The sequence below is a fragment of the Mycteria americana genome, chromosome 17, assembly GCF_035582795.1.
Source record: "Mycteria americana isolate JAX WOST 10 ecotype Jacksonville Zoo and Gardens chromosome 17, USCA_MyAme_1.0, whole genome shotgun sequence".
Lineage (NCBI taxonomy): Eukaryota > Metazoa > Chordata > Aves > Ciconiiformes > Ciconiidae > Mycteria > Mycteria americana.
Window position 1 is genome coordinate 1,883,982 of NC_134381.1, and position 19,596 is coordinate 1,903,577.

Genomic DNA, 19,596 nt, shown 5'->3' on the forward strand with positions numbered 1-19,596 from the left:
GCAACAGAGCAGACCTGAAGGGGTGTGGGTGACTCCACACAAAATGGGTGCTTTGGCACTAATCAACCAAGCTGAGTCTGGAAGGGCACAATTGCAAGATCACCCCCAAAACATCGGTGAGAACACTGCACGCTAAAAGCGGTGCAGCAAAATACCAGATTGTCCTATTGCCAAGCCCTCTGTTAAACCAGGAGAATTTCAAGTCACCAAAACACAGGTGTTTGGTGCTGTTTGAGATGTCCTCGGGCTCCAGCTGCCACCCAAGAAGAGAGTGCTCCCCGGTAGGTCCCGTGTCATATTGCCAACCTCATGCAAGTATCTCAGATACTATCTGACATCTAAAACACTGGCAGAGGTGACATTTGCAATCAGAGTTGCTTCCCTCCTATGCTCCTCATAGATATTATTGTTCTATGTGTGTTCACTTTTTAAAGCTTGGCAGATAATTGAGAAATGCCTTCCATGCTTTTTAGTCTCAAAGCGATTTTGTCCTGCAGAATTTCCAGGGAAACATCAGCATTCAATAAGCCCCTCTTGCTGGTGGCCAAGTGCTCTCTGCAGCGGCTGGCAGGGTGACCCTTCCTGAACACATCTGATCCATGTCCCGTATGGGCTGTTCTGTGGGTGCTCTACCCAATGCTGATTAAAGCTATGAAAAATATGAAGCATGCAAAAATGGAAGCAGAAGGGCACACAGAAAAGCAGACAATTGGCTCATGCCCTGCCTCTTTTTTTCCTGCCTATCTACCATCAATATCCTACACACCTTCCCCTCTGCTTGTGAAGACAGGCGCTCTCCTGTGTGTTTCCATGCAGCTCAGAATCAGTTAGGCAAGCATGAATAGCAATGCAGCTGGCACTGTGCAAGAAGAGTACTCTTCCCCTCCCTCTGCCCTCCAGGTATCTCTGCTTGGAGAAGATGATACAAACGGTAGCTCTCCTCCTGGGCTAACCAGGCTTGCCAACAGACAGTTGTGATGAGGGCAGCTTCCCTAGGGTATGAAGATGTTTGGATCCCTTTGCTTTCCCTCCTGCCTCCTCTGCCTGCCTTCGGCTGCCATCCCTGCCTGCGCAGCCACAGCCTGGACAGCAGATCAGCGGCGCGGGCGCTGGCAGGCGGAGGGGGCAAAACCAGTTTGCTACAGGGCTGGAAACAGGTTCTGTTGGCCCCACAACTAACTACCGAGCCTCTGCCTTTTGCAGGAGCAGTCAGATCACACCTTCTATTCATCCCACAGGGCAGGAACAGGAAAATTCTGTACTTGTACTGCTCAGGGCAAACAAAAAGGAATACCAGCCCAGAAATGTCTATTGCCCGCCATACATGACATTGCCAGCACCACTGAACAAGGAGAGACACCACTTTCACCAGGGCTCACGATATCTATATAATTTAAGTCTTTTGTACGGCTGTAGCACAGAATTGAACTAAAATGGGCTTTAAACCCCTGAAGCCTTTCAGCCTCTTTGGACTTAAAATTGAAAAGGTTATCCAAAAATTCTGACTGAGAGTTTGCCATCGTGGAGTCTTTGGGGAGTTTTGGTTCCCGTTCCCTCAGGTGACCCGGAGGCCACACTGCATCCCATCCTCTGCTTCCTACCCAGCACAATGTGTCTTTAATTCTGCATCGCCAGGCAGAGCTTGGGAGATACAAATTGTTTGTGAGCCGGAATTCAACATACAAATGGGACATACAACACAAACAACAACTCTCTCCAGGTCCACAAGGAGCCTAATGGATTTTTTTGGTCAAAACATGTCAAGTCATAGGGGAAGCTCTGACTGGAAAGTTAAACCTTTCCCTCACATAAAGCCCAATCTTTCAAAAACAATAAAGTCCTAGACAACCTTAGTTTTTGCACTGAAAAACAAAACGTGCTCAGAGATTCCTTCTTTGTAACTTTTCTTTTGTTCAGTGCAGCCACACTGCCAGCAGCGTGAAGCAGAAGCCTGGCTGCACGTGCAATTATTTCGGTTTCCTCCAGATGCATAGGTACAGATTCTGATCGCTTTAAAGTGATGCCAAAGACAGTAATCTCTGATAGCACTGAGGCAGGCAAGTTTGAGCACTACTCGTGTGATAATTACAGAGTTGTCAAAAATATATAAGTTGGCAGCACGCAGAAAATACAAAGTTTGGAATACTTTGGGAAAGCAAAGATGACCTTCTGCCATAGTCCATCACGCAGTTGAGCTCTGTGTAGTTCTCTAGGCAGCCGTCTTACCAGGCACCAAACAAACACTCTTCAGAGAGCATCTATTCCCAAGCCTCCTGTCTCCACGAGTGATTGACACGATCTGCAATTGTGTATGTTAACAGGGAGGTTTTTCCCACTATCCACCATAGCATCAACGGAAACCCCTTCACTGCATACACCAAAGTACATCCAGAAGTTGTAACAAAGATGTCTGCTACAGTTCCATGGCTAATCCCATCTCAGGTCTTGATCCAGCAAGGAAGCAGCACTTGTGCTGGCCTTTAAGCTTGTGAGAATCAAAGGGAACCCTGAAAAGTTCTTTCACTGGATAAGATCACTGATCAAGAGGCAAGACCCCTTCCTTTCCTCACAGAGCCTGGCCTCTCGCATGGGTATAATAAACTACACACCAAAATTGAATATTCACCACTGAAAACACTCAGCAGGTTTAACAGTTGCCATGAAGCACCGCTGGGCATTTTATCAATGATCTCTGTCTTAAAAAACACATCCTCATGCCTTTTGAATTGTTCTTTTTCCTGCTGACCCATGAAAGAGAGAAGAAACATCTCAAGTTTAAAATTCAGTCACTTTGCTGGTGTGTACAGACAGTGCCTACGATCGCCAACGCATGACATCATTAGTCATCAGCCTGGCCTGTTACCACTCAGAGGCCCGCACTGCCCATTCAAATGGATTTTCAAAGGAAGACTCTAGCCGGTGGTCAGAAATCCTTAATGGCTGCAGAATTCAAACTGAGAGGAATTACAGAAAAGGAGCAAACGCTCACCATGAGGTTGCAATTCCATAGGGATATCATGGACACATATATAATCACTAATGGTTTGTCACCATGGCACTTCTTGATATTTCATTGTCACATATGTATTTCTGGTAGTATCAGGCCAAACATGGTTGCCTGAACTCTCCTGTTTATACACCAAGAAAAAAAATACTGCTACTCTTCTTCCTTTGTTATAAAAATTACTTGTGTCCTACAGCACAAGATGTAGAAGTCACAATATCTAACGGTCACCTAATAAACCTGTTAAAAACGATCAGAGTGGAGCATGCAGAGGGAATTTAACATTTGTCCCGATTTACTCACACACCTTGTTAGCTGCCTGAAGAGAACTCTCTTTTCCCCCCTCCTTGTAATTAATCAACATCAATATTTGTAGTGTTCACTTACAAATAAGTGCTTGGAAGTAAAATAATGTACTCGATAATCTTATCTAAATGCTCCAGCCAAACTAGAGCATTTTTAAAGACATAACAGGAATAAAAATATAAATTTTCTTTCTTGCTCTTCCCTGCATGTACAATTTTGCTATACGCTTAAAAAGTTATGAGAAAGTGCAAAATTGTAAGAGTAGGACTACAATAGCCAGAGCTGGATATTCTGAACATCTTAAAATAACCTCCAAGCAAATAATCCTGAGAAAATGGGTGAGGGAAATCCATACTCACCTGAACGTGATCTGTCCAATTCTCCTGAGTCATGGTTTTCTGAAAAGACAAAATTACTTCTGAGCCGCCTTAGTAAAGGGAGAATGCTACATACAGCAAGCTGAAATTTAACACACCATCTTACACACTGGCGTCAACTGTGATTGAGGAATGCATTCTGGAGCACACGGGAAACCTCTGCTTCTCATATGTCACCAGCCGGGGCATGGCAGAAAAACACAGCTTACATGAAGTAATTCAGACAACAATTCAGACTTACGCTACAGCACATAAGACAAAAAAAATCATATGCAATCAAAGTACACAGGCAATGCAGGCCCTTAGCCAGCAGTAGCCCGAACTCTCATTATTACCTGGAGCTGGGTCCTGGACTCATTTGCAGAAAACTAACCACCTAACAACACTCTGTGAAGTGCTGCAGCATTTCTGAATGCCTCAAAGCTCACATGGTGCTCTTGCAATGACAGAGACATCACCACGCAAAGCTGAAACGGCCATGGTCTAGTGGAATGCATGGATCATTGCTGTTGCCTTTACCTCAGATTTGCAGTACGTCCATAGACTGTTCACCTCAACAGCTAGCCCAGCAGAGAGCCACCCCCACAGGCTCCAGTAAAGGAAGTGATCTCAGGGATTATCTGCAAGGCTGAGCCTTCAGAATATAAAAATACAAACTTTTCTCAACAGCCAAGTCATGAAAAATCCTCTGGAATCATGAGGTCTGGGAAAGGAAACTGATAAGTTAATATCCCCATTCCGATGTAGTTCAGAGGCAACCTTGTGGAGAAACTTGGGATGGGACCTACTCTGAACTCTGCCAAGAACACAGGCTGCATGAGACAGATCAGCCACCGAGGCCTGAGCCGCACTCCCACTTCTGGCAGAGGTAACAGTGATTACTAGTGCCACTTTTATGGAAAGGAACAAGAGCAAACAGGGAGTAAGAGCCTCAAAGAAAACATCTTTGAGATATACAAGCATGTAATTTAAATACTAGTGAGATAAAGGAGCCATTTAACCAGACCTCATACACAGCTGAGAATGGTAAACAGAGAACACCAAAGAGCTCTCAGAAGAAGGGACTGTGTCCAGAAACAGCTGCCAAATGTACCTTAATGGAAGTAACTGGCCAGCTTGGATACTTTAAATCAAGCAAATACTCCAAAACAAAGGAAATGGAAGGCCAGAGAGAGCAGAACACCAGATCAAGAATCCATTCCACTCTGCTAAATAAATACACCTGGATAAATGCTTTCTACTCTCTCATTGCGGATGACCAAGCCCTCTAGAATGATGTCATCCGACATTAAAGCTTTGAGATGCAGAACGTTGAAATGCTCAGTCCCCCCCAGGTCTTCTGTCAGTGGATCTGGCAGGCAGCAAAGACAGATCAGAGCCTTCACCGATGGGTCAGAAGGTCTTGGAAGCCAAACTGGCTGTGCCAGAATGGTGTCATCAGATGACCACCACCCAACCCCATCTTCGCGTTTAAAGTACTCAGGGTGGGGGATCAGAAAAAACACATGCAACTGCTGCCTTCTGTTGGAACATCGAACAAATCCTCTTTTGAACAAAAGAACAGGCACTTCTGGAGGAGGTGTCTCATTTCCTGAAAACTGGCTCTCTGAAGACTGGATCAATAGTACTGTAGGAACATTTGAACAACATGTTGGGTTCTGTTAAAACTCTGTTAAAAAAGCCTCTTGTATCTACAGGCAGAAAGTCTTCTATGAACTGCAGATGAAACAGCACTCCATGTCTGGCAAATACAGCTTGATAATTCAAAATTCAAGAAACGGAAACATTTCGCCATGATATTCAGTCTCTTGTGGTCCTTGTCCTTCACAGTCCAATTGATACACCCGGATACAAGAAGTGCAAGCTGTTTTATCCAGAAGAGGCAGAACAAAAACTTACTCGCAGCTGGTACAATCTGTCTCTAGGCACAGGATAATGATGAATACCAGACCATCAAGAGAAGCACCAAAACTGCCCTGTTAACAAGAAGAGAAATGTGCTCCCCAATGCAGTGTGCTCAAGAGCATCCAAAGGGCAGTGACTTGGCTCAGTACACTCATGAGAGGGGAGGAGAAACCATAGTCAAGTAATTCTGCAGACAGTCAACTTCCAAGCTGCCTCCTAGAAACCTGCTCCTTAGAAAGAATTAATGGCATCTTCTTATTTCTCCAAGCCCTCAGTGCCAGGACAAATACCAGCATATTTGGAAAGAGAATTTGGAGGCTGGATAAAAGTAAAGTTAGTTCAAAGAGTGGTTCAGGAGTTGAAAGTACTACCATTTTGCTCAGCAGTAACAAGGCTGTTAGCACAAAAAAGCTTCTGTGGCAGGTTTGGGCCATACCTATCACAGCCAGGCCACAAGTACCAAAGCAAAGTGCCTACAAAGAACCCAGCAATGTGGAATGCCTAAAAGCTAGTGTTCTTAAAAAAAAGCCAATACACAACCCCCCCCAAACCAAAAACACCAAAAAACTCTTTAGCCAGTATGCTCCTGCTTATTTGAGATGGCTGAGAGAAACTGAATGTATGGGGAGCGTACCCTGACCTACCTACCTGTGTCTCAGAACGCTGCTGAGGCTGCTGAGGCGAACAAGCATCCAGCTCTGAGCAATCGTGACACCCAGTTATTAGAATATGAATGGACACACAAACTATTCACTCACAGAAAAAACAGGTCCAATGGCAGATCCAACGCATTTCTATACAATAATAATCACAACGAAAACTTGCTCATATACCATCAATACATCTCAAGCATACCAATTATGTTATTCAAAATGCAAAATAAACAAAAAGCCTCATTCACACCCATGCCACACAATACAGAAACATACCTCAACAAATCTCTTGTAAAAGAGGTAATTCAGAGTTCTCAAGTGCCGCTGATTTATGACATTAGGGCAGAGAGCTAAGAGAAGGAAAAAGACATTTAAGTATACAACATAGCTGAACTTCCTTGAAGTTTTACTGTCTAGACGTTACATTTTTCCTTCCCCAATTTCAAACTCGGTATGTGGAAGGCAGGATGCCATCACACTTGGAACAATGACAGACAGACACACACATTGTCAGCTTATCTAAGCTATAAACTGTTATTTACACTTTCAACCATGATTAGCAATGCTAATCCTCGGTTCTGATATCTCTGGTTCTGCCACCCTTGAATGATAAGATCCCCTCGCTGGTTCAATATGCTTCACAGTCAATGACTTCACACCTTTAATTAGGTAGCATCCTCATACAGGCACCACCTCCAGTCTCTAGAGGCTGCATTCTTTTTGATTTAACTGGAACCTGTGCTGTTAATTCATTGAAGCAGTTTTGAACATGTTACTCAGGATGTAAACTTGTGGCTCAAGTTCCTCCGATAAAATATATATCCATGAAAGAGACTCCATATCCATGCAAAGAGGGAGGTGACTACTGTTTTGCTGAGCTAGCAAGCAATAGTTGTTGTTATTATTTTTATTACTGTCATCTTCAATAGATATGCCTCATTACAACTGCAAAAAACAAGATCTTCACATAGCACCTTGTTTTGAAATCCAGTGCAAAGAGAGATAAACGCTGAAGATAAAATACATTAACTAGGATTAGCATACGTATCTGTCAGTTCTTGCTAGATGCTGGTATGTATGTACAGGGGAAGATTTAACCAAAGCTTTCACTGGGGTTTCAGTGGCTAAAACCATCTCACTGGCAGTCGGAAGGAGCAGGACCGGCACTCAGAACCGGTAACAGAAAATAGTAAAGTGAAAATTCTCTGCAGCCTCCCTTGAATCAGCGTACACCGGGAGAAACCAGTGTTACTGACTCAAAGGGCCTCGGAGCTTAGCACTCTCCGTGCCCCACGCATGGTATGCCCGAGGATTAAAAACTGAGAGAACGAAGACAGACCTCTGAATACCAGACCCTGGAATCAGCGGGGTATGAATTGATGTACCACTGGTTACTGCAGCTTCTCAGAGTCTCTTGAAGCATCACTTCATAACCGGAACATTTCCATCTCAAATAGAAATGTTTAAAGCTGTTATTTTTAAGTTAATCTTCCACAGTGTGACAACATATCCTTGCCCTCAAAGGATCTGAGGAAATTATTGCAATTATCCCACAGGATATTATCCCAATAAATATGGTGATCTTTCCTCCGCATATTATCCCAATATCTGGAGGAAAGATCATCAGCTCATGGGAAGCAACACTCTTTAAAGAAGGTAAGATCAACAGAAAAATTAATAATATCACCACCTAACTTAAAGGTTTCGAAGCACTTCAGAAAGAAACACAGCATGACTGCTCTAGGTCACCAAAAAGATCCATTGAACGTTTTTTTCTTTGAGCTTCTAGAGGAAATATCCAAAGCACAGGACTTTCCAAAGCACAGAACTGAGGGATGTTAAGTGCCCAGCTATCTGTGTGGAAAGTAGGACCAGAGGAACACAGATGGACTGGAACATTTCTGAAGGCACTAGTGACATTTTCTATTCTGATGGAGCAAAGGACCTGAGTTTGAATCCAGTTTTCTATATTTGATTAGAAAAAACAGAGAAGGACTAATCGAAAACGTGAGGATGAAGGGTAACGGTAAGAGAGACAATGAAAGGAAGAGTTCAAAGCTCTAAGGAAAGGAAGAACAGTAAAATAAAACCAACAAAACGACTTCAATAAACTCAGAGATCTGGCAGGTAAGATTCATGTGAAAATCATTTATAAGGGGAAAAGGAGTTAAGAAGAGCTGGCAATGGAAAAATTGGAAGTGAAGAAAGAGATTTAACTGCTAAATCAGAAGCTTGTACTGATCTCAAACACAAGGAGGAAGTTAAAAGAACATGGAAACTGGATCACACACATACAAAAGAACAGCACAAACACATAGAATCAGAAAGCCCAAAGTAAAACGTGAGATGCATCTACCAAAAGCCATAAAGGCAAGAGAAATTCCATATAGCCTTTTGGAGGAAAAAACCAGCAAAAATCTAATGGCAAGGCTAGAGAAGAACTGGCATAGGTTGTATAGGAGATGGTAAACTTTCCACCTTGGAGGTCTTTTAAGAAGAGGTTCCACATTCCATGTATATCAGAAATCACAGAAGGAGCTCCTTTGCCTTTGGGGCAGGAGGGTGACGCAGGTGGTACTGCAGAGTCTTTGCCAGACCTTGTCCCTGCAGTTTCATGGCCATCTACACCTTGTATTTGCAGAAATCAAAGCGCTTCAGGGCAGAGCAACTTACTCAAGGTCAGACACCTAGCTGAGTGAACAGGAGTCTGAACTCAGGTCTCCTGAGCCAAAACCAATGTTCTGTTGGTCAGAGCAAAAGACAAGGTCCTAAGCTTTTCAGAACAGGGACCATCCTTCTATTCAGTGTTTTTACAATGGGGTTTTGGGATCATGACTGGGTTGTGGAGCAGTAGTGGAATACAAATGGTGTAATACTATGAAGGCACCTCTTTGGGCGTGTGTTAACTCTTAACCTGGCAGTTGCACCACAACAGTGCTTCATGTGAACTACATTTCACATCTGGGACTGACTCAGAAGCAAAAAATCCAGTCTGCTCTCAGGCGTTAGCAGCAAGTTAATGGCTGTTAGCAACACAGAGGAAGTAAAAATGAAATCTATTTGTCACGCAGGGTATGAAACCCGCAATACACACATTTCACTCGTGTAACATCGGTAAGATATGTCTACTGGGGACATGGCACAATATATTTTTAGGTGTGGTGCATGGCTACCACTCCCAGGTGATACGCGATGCCTCCTGAGCTGGGATGTGGACCCAATCCTCTCCTTACACTGCCCTGAGAGCTTCACTTCCATCCACAATGAGACTCCTTCACCCTGTACTGGCAGAACAGAAGGTCCCAGACAAAGCATACTTTGTTTGGGGACAAAGTAAAGGAGCCTTTTTTAAATAAAATCAGGGTACCTGAAACGCTAGAGGCTTTTACCCTGGTGTTGCTCAGGATTGCTGGGGAATCTGATGAGACGCAAGATGCGCATTACTCTCTCAGAGTATTATGAGATTAGTCCCTAAGTGCGAATTAGTGGAGGGTAGGGCCGAACTCCAGAAAACCTCTTCTTGTTGTAGCCTCAAAGATGCATTAGTGTCTCTCATAAAATCCTCTGTGCTACTATAGATCAAGGTCAGCAGTCCTCAGAAAGGAAGGTAAAACAGCAGAAGCTCCAGACTACCCCCAAAGCCCTGAGCCACCTGCTAGCCTTGCTGCCTGGAGCACTAGCTGAGTGGAGGAAGAACAGAGAGCATAGCATAAGGGTTTCAGTCTATGCCTAAAGGAAAAAATGCTCTGGTGTGGTCTTTAGACCTATGTCTGGATATGATGAATTCATGCTCAGAACTGCAAGGGTGGTGTCAGCTTTTCCAGTGAAAAGCTTGGAGCTGCTGGCCAGCTTGCCTTGGTCTAGAGCAGATCCTATTCTACTGCCTGTACCTCAGTAGACAAAAATGTAGCTGAGAAAGTAAGGGCCCCAGAAAGGACCCTGGCATGTTCAATCCCTTTCTCCTTCAGCATCTTGACTCTGCAGCCGCTGCAACCTCAGGAATGGATGGCTCCTATCTTCTGACGTCTAAGCGTAGAGGTTCTTCTTGGTCACAGTGCTATGTAGGGATGTGCCGGTATTTAACATGAGAGCTAAAAAACTTTGAAGGAAAATCACCATGGAAGTAGGGGGAAACAACCCTTGTAAAGCAAATGTAAAGGAAAGGAATAACCTTCTGCTCTGTCTTAACGGGGAAAAGGTAAAAACATCTGAAATTTCCTCCTTCCAAAGGCATTCCTGTGGAGTCATAACAGTCCTTCCTGTCCCTAGCGCTGCACCTTTTGAAAGTGCCCAGGGCAGGCTCCCACGAGTCCCCGCCGCAGCTCTCCCCGGTGGCTGCCCGCGACGCGCTCGCAGCCGCCGCAGCCCCGCGGGCAGTGGTGCCCCGCCGCAGCGGAGCGGAGCGGAGCGGGGCGCGGCGCGGAGCGGAGCAGCCCTCGCCTGCCCTCTGCTGCCCAGCGCCGCCGGAGGGACGAGGCTGCCTCTCCCGGAGCAGCTCTGGGGCCTCGTAGGGAGCATCCACACCAGACTGAAATTAAAGGTTAAACCAACAGGATAACCCGGTGGTCAAATGAAGAGAAACGTTTCTCTTAGTTTATGCTAAAAAGACTTTTTAAAGCCTATGGTAAAAACATCTTCATAGCATTCGGAACTTAAGGCGCTCAGCTAGTTCATCACACTGCTACAGGACGACGACAACTGTTAACGGTGCATTCAGTTAACATCTCTTTTCTATCAACACCACTATTATCTGCTTTATTGACGTAGTAAGGCCCAATATATGAGGACAGGTGTACTCAGAGTGGTGTCATTTCTACCTCGTACCCAGTGAATTTTCAATGAAAAACGCCACTGAACTCTCTGAGGTACACTGGCTGTGCAAAAACACAACAGAAAATAGACTCAACCATTTCAAACCTAGGTAGGGTCTGTTCCCTCATCTCTGAGAACTGTTTTGACTGAAACTTGCATTTGTAAATCTAAGTCAATCTCACAGGGTCTCCAAAGAGCATTAAGTAATTAGTCTGCAAAAGCCACAGGCTTGTTAAACCAGAGCATACTGACCCCAGTGTGAGAAAAGACTCTATAAAACTCAGTTTCCTCAATCACATACCATTTCCCCCCAACTTCTTCCTTCCCCAGTAAAGCTAATTAAATGGGATCCACACAGTTTATTGGGACACCTTTGGGACTCGGCAGAAAATCTTCCCCCTACCAGGCACTGTTTTGTGTGTTAACAGGAATACAGGAATACAGTTCAGAAAAAGAAGAGATGGACTATCTAAGATGATGGCTTTTTTTTTTCCCTGAGGTTCCAGGTCTTTTTTATATTGGGCCACCTCCTGTCTGGCTCTGAAATTTAAGACTGGCAGTTCCAAGGAGTGTTTCAAATCTTAGTGGCTTATCAACACCTAAGTTTTGCTCAGCAGTCAGTGAAATTTACTGTGAGTGGATAAGAGTGAGCTCAGGCAGTGAAATATGAAAGTAGATTTGGAACTGCAAGAACTGAGTCACATACAAGTTTGCCTTCTCATACCAAGAAACCCTGTCCTCCTCCAGCCTCTCTCACCGAAAGCCACTTCCCTCTTCTGCTGCTGCTCTCAGCCTCTTTCGGCAAGTAGGAGTCATGAGTGAAGAGGAGATAGAAAGCAGCAGCAGAAGACTGCGGCATCGAACAAGCCCACAATCAGGTTAGATGACAAGAAGTGTGAGTTTTACCTCACTGCTAGCTTTTGGTGGAGCTGCTCAGAACAAGAGAAATGAGGGGTTTTTTTAATCTGTACGTTTTACCTAGCCTGCTTCCTTTTTGTACACTCTTTCCTCACAGCCAGATTTAATTCCACTAAAGAATGGAGAAAAAACACCCAGAAATTCAGAGGAAGGGAGGGGAGAGAGGTGGGAAGAAAAGGAAAGCCATGTTATTCCAGCTGCCACCATTTCCCAATTCAGTTCAAGCAGGACCAGCACTAAGGCAGGAATTCCTCTGTAGGCATTCATCCCCTTCCAAAGCATTTCAAAGGAGACTAAGATGGCCACAGCTTAGCAAAGTGTGAAGTCCTGCTCTGAATTACATGTGATATTACGTAAAATATAAACACCTGCTTTCATATATGGGACTATGAGAGTCATCCAACACTGGTTTTAGCTGCCCCAAATCTGGCATCTTGTCTAAATCAGTAGCCCGCATCCCCTCTCACATCAATAGAGGTGGACAGCCCTCTCTAGCGAGTGACTTATCCTGCACTGTAGACATTGCAGTTTGCACAGGATAAATCACTCTCTGGAAGCGTAGGCAGGAATTGGATCTGTATCTACCTCAAGGAACCTCCTCACCAGTGAATGTGTTGTGGAGGACCAGCAAGATTTGGCCATTATTATCAGCAGCTACAACATCTGCGACACCATCACCAGGCTGAGGCACGCTACCATCCCACAAAGAGCACCTGAGATAACAGCTACGTGCTCCCCTCCTAGATTATTATTTTTTTTTAATTTCTCGGGATTTTGCATGTGAACAGTTATATCATTTCACCTCTACAGTTAGTCTCATACCCTTGGTGGATCTTTCATAAGGAAAGGGGAACAACTCAATTCTCTTTACAGATCGTAAAAGGCAATACAGCCTACTGAATGACCAACCTTGTAAAGGAGGAAAAATTACTGAAGACTGGTAAACTCCTCAGAAGGTTTTAGATTTTAAATAAATCACTCCCCATACGTCTCAGCTTTCAGACCAATGTGCTAAGTTTAATTATATTTACTTATCCTCCAGTGAGGGTTTGTAAGGATTATCTTATTAACTTTTGAATGCCAGTCTGAAGATGTGAAGATTAATATGCAATATAGTGTTGCTGCCAGGTGTAATAAGCCCACAATTTGTGGTTAGAAAACACTTTTCAGTCCAAGAAAAGAGAACCGCATATCTTGGGCTGATGGTGGAAAGCTTTGCAGGGTAAAACCTAACGGTGCACCTAAAGGTGTCTGATGCAACGTCCCAAAGAGAAGAAAAAAAGATCAACAGTCCCTGCTAACAACCAAAGCAAACCAAAGTAGATTTTTTTTAGATAACTGGTAGTGAAGCAGTTCTATTCAGTGATGTAAAATGTGTTACTTCTCTCAGAAGGCTGCAAGAGCCTTAAAATTCCCTACCACCAACCCTAGCTTATGCAAAGAATACAAAGGGCTTGAGGTTCCTGCTTCCTAAGGGTTATCTCTTCCCAGCTGACGGACCCATAACTCAAGAAAACAGATCCCCAGATGAATAATGACTTGCCTCTTATATGAGTGGAATGGAGTCATAACTCAAAGTTGACCATCATGTGTTTACGTAGAGCCATTCTGAGGTCAAGATTTATTTCATAACATGGAAGAAGCAGTCTATTAGTCACAAGCACTTCATTCTTCGACAGCACAAAGTGATAATTCCCATAACTTACCAGCTTTGTTTTTCAATATCATTAATTAAACCCTGAAGCTCCCCATGATAAATTACAGCAGAGATTCCTTGCTGAACATGGAAGGAGACAAATTGACTTCATCTGTTCTTTATTGGTGAGATAACTCCACAATATGTTGCAATATCACATACCTGGATCTACGTTAAATCGGTCTAGGAGCCTGAAGACCAGCTTGCTTAGCATTTTGCGGTTAAATTTATCTGGTTTGTACCTAGACAGGCCTTGATATTGTCTGTAAGCAAATAAACAAAATCAGAAAGAAACATCTGTAGAATCACGTAAAGTATGTTTCCCAAATAGTAGATATTTAACAGTAGAGGTATTAGTGTTTGCTAGGTGTTGGTAAGAACAGTCCCCTACCTTTCCCAAGTTATAGCAAAAAGCCAACAATACGACCACACAAATATCCCATGATATCAATGACTCTGTGCCACATCAATATCAATGACTGAAGCAAGTCCAGAGGCTTATTTTCAAGAAAGTGAGCAATTCCCTCTCGTCTTTTTTCAGAACTAAGACTGCAACTATTGCATCTACACTGAGTTTGACTGTACTCTTGGCTTTGTGACTGACAGGAGCTATTCTAGTGAGAGGCAATTTATAAATTATAACACATACGACTATTTCACGAGCACATGAAGGTTAACCACTTGCATCTCTTGTTTTTCTGCCACTTCATCACAGTATTATCTTCCTGCAAAACCTGTACAACCGATACTGAAACTCACCCTCGTCTGCAGCAAAGCACGAGAGTCTGATTGCTACAACCTCCTGGAGGAAGCTTTGATATTGTCATATTGCTAAGATCTACTGCACAGGTTTCATTTTGCACTCCTTTCTCCTGGCAGGAGCTGAGCATCTGTCAATAGGAGTGATACCTCTGTCTTACGGGCTGAGGCGTTTGAGAAGACTCTGGCACAGACACCAGAATTTCCCCTTTCTCAGCTGAAAAGTAAATATATTGCACTCCATTACTCTGAGAAACGATCTTGGATAGACAACCAGAGAACATACTGTCCTCTGACAGCAAGTTGGCCCCAGCTGTTTAGAAAGGCAACAAGCATTTCTACCTTGTGATGTCTCTGATATTAAAACCAGGTTCACACCACGTGTCCAGGATCTGCAAGAGCTTGCTCTGGAGCTCAGGATATTCTCCCACATAATCTTCCACCAAGTTAGTTTTATCTTGCAGCAGTAGCGGCGTACACATCTAGGAGAAGAAATTACATTTAAAGCACTGTGCCCTGCCTTTGATCACCACGTTCTGCAGACTGAGCACTGCGGAAGGCACAGAAGAGGTCTGTGACATTGCAAACTGAACCCTGGCAGAGGCCCTGCTGCTCAGACATGGCGAGCAAGTCGCAAACCCCCTGCTTAATCAACCAGTGCTGCCTGAAAGAGTGATGTGACACTTTCAACACAAAGATTAGCCAACACAAATGACCTGACATTTTCAACACAAATACTAGCAAAGCCTCAAAATAGCAAAAGCACTAAACTCCATCATAGTGATAACCATTTGTCAAGAACACAGCCAGAATTTTTTATAACAGTGGCTGCAGCTAGAAAAACAGTGCAGTAAGGTGTAAGGGGGTCTAACAGAACACACTCTGTCACTTCCCTAGATGTAAAGGTGCATCAGCAATGCAGCAGTTACTTCTTTGGAACAAAGTAAAGCCTCAAGTGAAAGGCAGCACAACTTGGAGGGCCTTGATGGATCTCCTGCTTAACAAAAGGTGGATCTGATGACAGAGAAGCCTGCAGAGGAAATGACTCACCTTCTCCACATCTTGATCTGGCTGTAATTTTAGCTTAATACTCAGTATGGCTGCCTAGAAAATACAAAAAAAAGTTGTGTATTTAGGAGAACAACAACACAGTGGATAAATGGGCATTATTCCAAAGCGAAATAGATATGCTATTATACAAATTTTTAACGTGCTAATTATTTCTGTTAAATTTTCAAGTACAAATCATATAAACACTTGGCCACATACATTCCACTTAGAAATACACAAGAGCACTCCTGGCAGAGTTGCATATTCCAAGCAGCAGCATACCCTGGAGCAAAAATTAAAGATCAAGTTGTCTGGTAGAAAGAGAGAGAGAAAGTAAAGTGCTTGAACAAAATCAGCTAAGATGGATATTTTCTATCAATAGAATTGTAAAAAACACCTGACCCACCACACCTTTCTGAGTTAACTTTATCCATCTTGCTGTGCCTTTTAAATTTGTAAAATGGCTGCATTTTGTGAAAGCAACTCAAGATTTAAAAGACCCTGAAATCAAGAGGTCTTAGTTTTTATAATTTCTGCGTAGCTCCACACTCCTGAAAGTGCTAAGGTTCACTACAATCAGAAAGACGGTAAGAACTGTATTTTTCCCTTTTGTGGTATCTACAAATCTTTGATAAGCCAAGACCTGCCACGTTCACAAATTAACTCTGAATCAGTATCTTCTGCAGATGAGGAAACTCTGCTATGGTGAACTGCAGTAACTCAGACTGCAGGAAGAACTGGTTCAGCCACTGTCTATCCTGTCCCAGCTTGGTGATTACAGAAAGGTATTAAGATCTAACTGTGCATTGCTTGGGAGGCATATAAACTAATTAGGATTTTAAGCAGTTAATAGTGTCTAATTTCTGTAGTGTGTGAGAATAGTTGGATCTCAAATACAGAATAAGCATATAATGGCTTCCTTTAATATAGTGTATAGTTCCAGTAAATAGAGCAATAAGAGCAAGGAGCCTTCTAGCGCATTTATGTGTTAGTACTGACGTAATTGAGAACTAGGTAACAAGGATGTTTTACATGAAGTGTCTTTCTAATTACTTTGCAAAGTTAGGCTGTATTTTCCAAAACGGTTGTAAACAGTGTTTGAAAACACGACATCTCTGACCCTACTGCAGCATGCATGTAATGCTAAGCAACAACAGGACAGAGTACGTAATCAACTGAGTTCACAAATGCCTATTTATTCAGATGAGGATAAAAACAGTACGTTAAGGCTCAGAGGAAAAGCTCTTATCTTCAGCAGGTTTCTCTGCTATCTGTGATTGATTGATTTTGCTTTGAGAGAAAGATCATGAAAATGATGGATTTGTTTGTCAAAATAGTTGCATTTTAGAACTGTGTTATTTGTTAGAATATGTAAACAAACATAATACAGTAAAAAAAGTGCATTCCCTCCACGTAAACACAAACCTCATCATTACACTTCACCTGCATGAAACCTTTATAGAAAAATTTAACCAGAAAAATAACCTAAGCGGGGGTACAGGCACACCCTGAAACACATTTTCTGTGATCTCTCCTAGCATTTAAATGACACCTCAACTTAACTCATCACTAGAAGCACATGTTCTGCACACCCAGCCAAGCAACACAGACACAACCTAACAGCTCATCCAAGCATTGCTCACAGCAGAAGCTGTGCATTACGTTACCTTCTGGGAAATTCACCATGTATTTCATCCACTGCATCAAAGACTGAGTGTACAAAAGCAGACAACCAACACACACCACGTAAGCTCAATCATTCAGTCTTACTGTCCAGATAATATACTTACTGATACCCGGTTATCAGTGGGAAAACATTTTTTTTCTGTTTGTTTTGGTTTGGTTGGGGTTTTTTGTTTGTTTGTTTGTTTTTTTAACACAAAATGAACACTGCATCACTGATAGTCCAGGCTTCGTCCCAAAACCAGCAATCAACAGAAGAGCTTTAAGTGACAAAAGCAGGAACTAACATTAATGCAGTGACTGTATGCTACAAACCAGATACTGAATAGAAAGGCACATGATAATTTCTCAGCCCAGCTAAATCTTCAACCAAATCTCTCTCTTACTCCAGACTTTATAACTATTCCACCTGTTCAGAGGATAATACGCTACTCTGCTCCACAAGCATCAAGTACCTTTTCTCTCAAATTATCAGATCAACATCACATTATTCTCAACTTGTATACAATATACAAGTTGAAGGTTGCTACTTCTCTTTTGGACTTGAAGAAGGGGTTTGGGTCTCCAAAGCTTTGGCAGCTGGTTTTATTTTCCTCCCAGCTATCTGTTTGCTGAATTAAAAAAAAAAAAAAAAAAAAAAAAAAGACTTGCAGCTCTCAAAATCTTGTTTCACCCTTTGATCTCATTAGTACCTTTTATTAAACAAGTAATCCATTAGTTTTAACATGCAAGCATACACTGGTTTCCCTAATAGCTTTTTAATGTTCACATGCATGTTCAGATTAACCTAATTGCAGAACTGTTATCAAAATGGCATAGTTTTATCTCCATCTCTATTAACCATACGGGTGACTTAATCAGATGAACATGCGCCGTGTCAGGTTAGGTCTTCCTCTTTTACTGGAGGTATACTCTATGCTGTACCAAAGGGAGTAGAGCAATGAATATCCATTTAGCCAAAGCGTGGAGAGACATCGCCTTCCAACCCCGGCTGCGGCAGACCCAGCTCACACCACCACCACTGCTGCAGGTCAGAGGAACTTCAAGCAAATCACACAAGCTGGCTTTTAACATCATTTTAACATCACCCAGCTAAAGTAGGTGACGGAGCAGCCAGACTAATTGTGTTGCTGGCAGAAACCTCCCGCAGCAGGGAACACCATCAGCAGTGGGGCAGCAGCCTCGTCCATGCACAAAGCTAAACGTGGAAGGAGACGCATGACCTGGGTCCTAGGAACAAACAACCAGGCTGGATTGCAGGGTGTAGTTACTTGGGCTGGCTGGCTGAACAGCGAGGACAACTGAGATAAAATCATCGTGCTTACAATAGGAATAATAAGAGAAGAGATATGAATAACTGTAATAAAGATGAAAGTGTTTGGCAGCTGTGTCTGTGGTCTCAACTGAGAGCTATTTTAAGATTTTGTTTTGTTATTATCATGTTTTGGATTGTTTCAGTCCACAAACAAGTTTTGTGTAAAACGACCCTATTTTTACCAGTCTGTTTATAGATGATAAGATCTCCAGAAAAGCAACATCTCATTCGCAGACTCATTTTGTAGTTAGAAAACAAACACTTTAATTAGGCAGACAGCATGCTGTAACTGAAATGATGAGAATCCCCCTCCCCACCCAAGAAACATGCATTTCCCCATATGCAGTGCTGCACTCTCCAAGCTGTGCTGGAAGACTAGCCAGGGTAGCTGGAAGCTAGCAATCACGTTAGTCCAACTGCAGATCGGACTCGGGTTGGATCAGCAGGGCAACAGAAATCCTAAGCAGCAGACACCTCCCCCACTTCACCAGCTGATCAATAAGAGCAAAAACCCCAGCTACGACCGACGCAGGAACATGGGAAAGCTCTGGTGAACGCTAACCTGTTGTCAGCTTATCAGGGTCTACTCACCCTCCCTCAAACTACAAAGAGAACCTGTTGTAGTCCTGACTGGTGGTACAAGTAGCCTTTTCACAAAAATACATTTCATACCTAGAGAGTTTCTAGCATGTAATCTCGTAACAGCAAAAAATTAGCATTATTAACATTATTGCTACACATAGAAGTGTTTAACCTATACTAAAACCCTCCTGCCCCAGATGATAACAGAAATATGGGAAAGGTTGGTCCCTGTCTTGCCTTGCATCCCCCAAGCGTATACGGGACAGGTACGTGATGAAGCCACTGCTTAGTACAGGAGAAAAGGTGATGACCCATTGCCTGATTCAAATCCCATCAAAGTTTGTGAGTCTTCTCATTGTCCCAAGGGAGCTTTGGGTCATTCTTTGATTTAATTATGGTGAAAGCGAAAATCATAGTTGGACATTTTGTAACAGTTTTGTTTCCCAAGGATAAACACCTAAAAATATAGCAAAGGAGGGTTGGATGAGGATGGGGAAGAATTCAAAGCCGGGCAATACTACATTAAATTATATCTA

General features: G+C 43.0%; 1 protein-coding gene across 13 annotated transcripts in view; it reads right to left on the reverse strand.

Annotated features, from left to right (window-relative positions):
• EXD3 (exonuclease 3'-5' domain containing 3) overlaps window positions 1-19,596 on the reverse strand; it is a 295,945-nt gene that overhangs the window by 170,594 nt on the left and 105,755 nt on the right. For all 13 annotated transcript variants that reach the window (XM_075519656.1, XM_075519655.1, XM_075519660.1 and 10 more), the window contains 5 exons: window positions 15,481-15,534; window positions 14,773-14,912; window positions 13,834-13,934; window positions 6,522-6,595; window positions 3,670-3,708 (listed from right to left, as the gene is read on the reverse strand). In XM_075519656.1, the coding sequence (XP_075375771.1) occupies window positions 3,670-3,708; window positions 6,522-6,595; window positions 13,834-13,934; window positions 14,773-14,912; window positions 15,481-15,534 (408 nt within the window). The remainder of the gene's footprint in view (window positions 1-3,669; window positions 3,709-6,521; window positions 6,596-13,833; window positions 13,935-14,772; window positions 14,913-15,480; window positions 15,535-19,596) is intronic.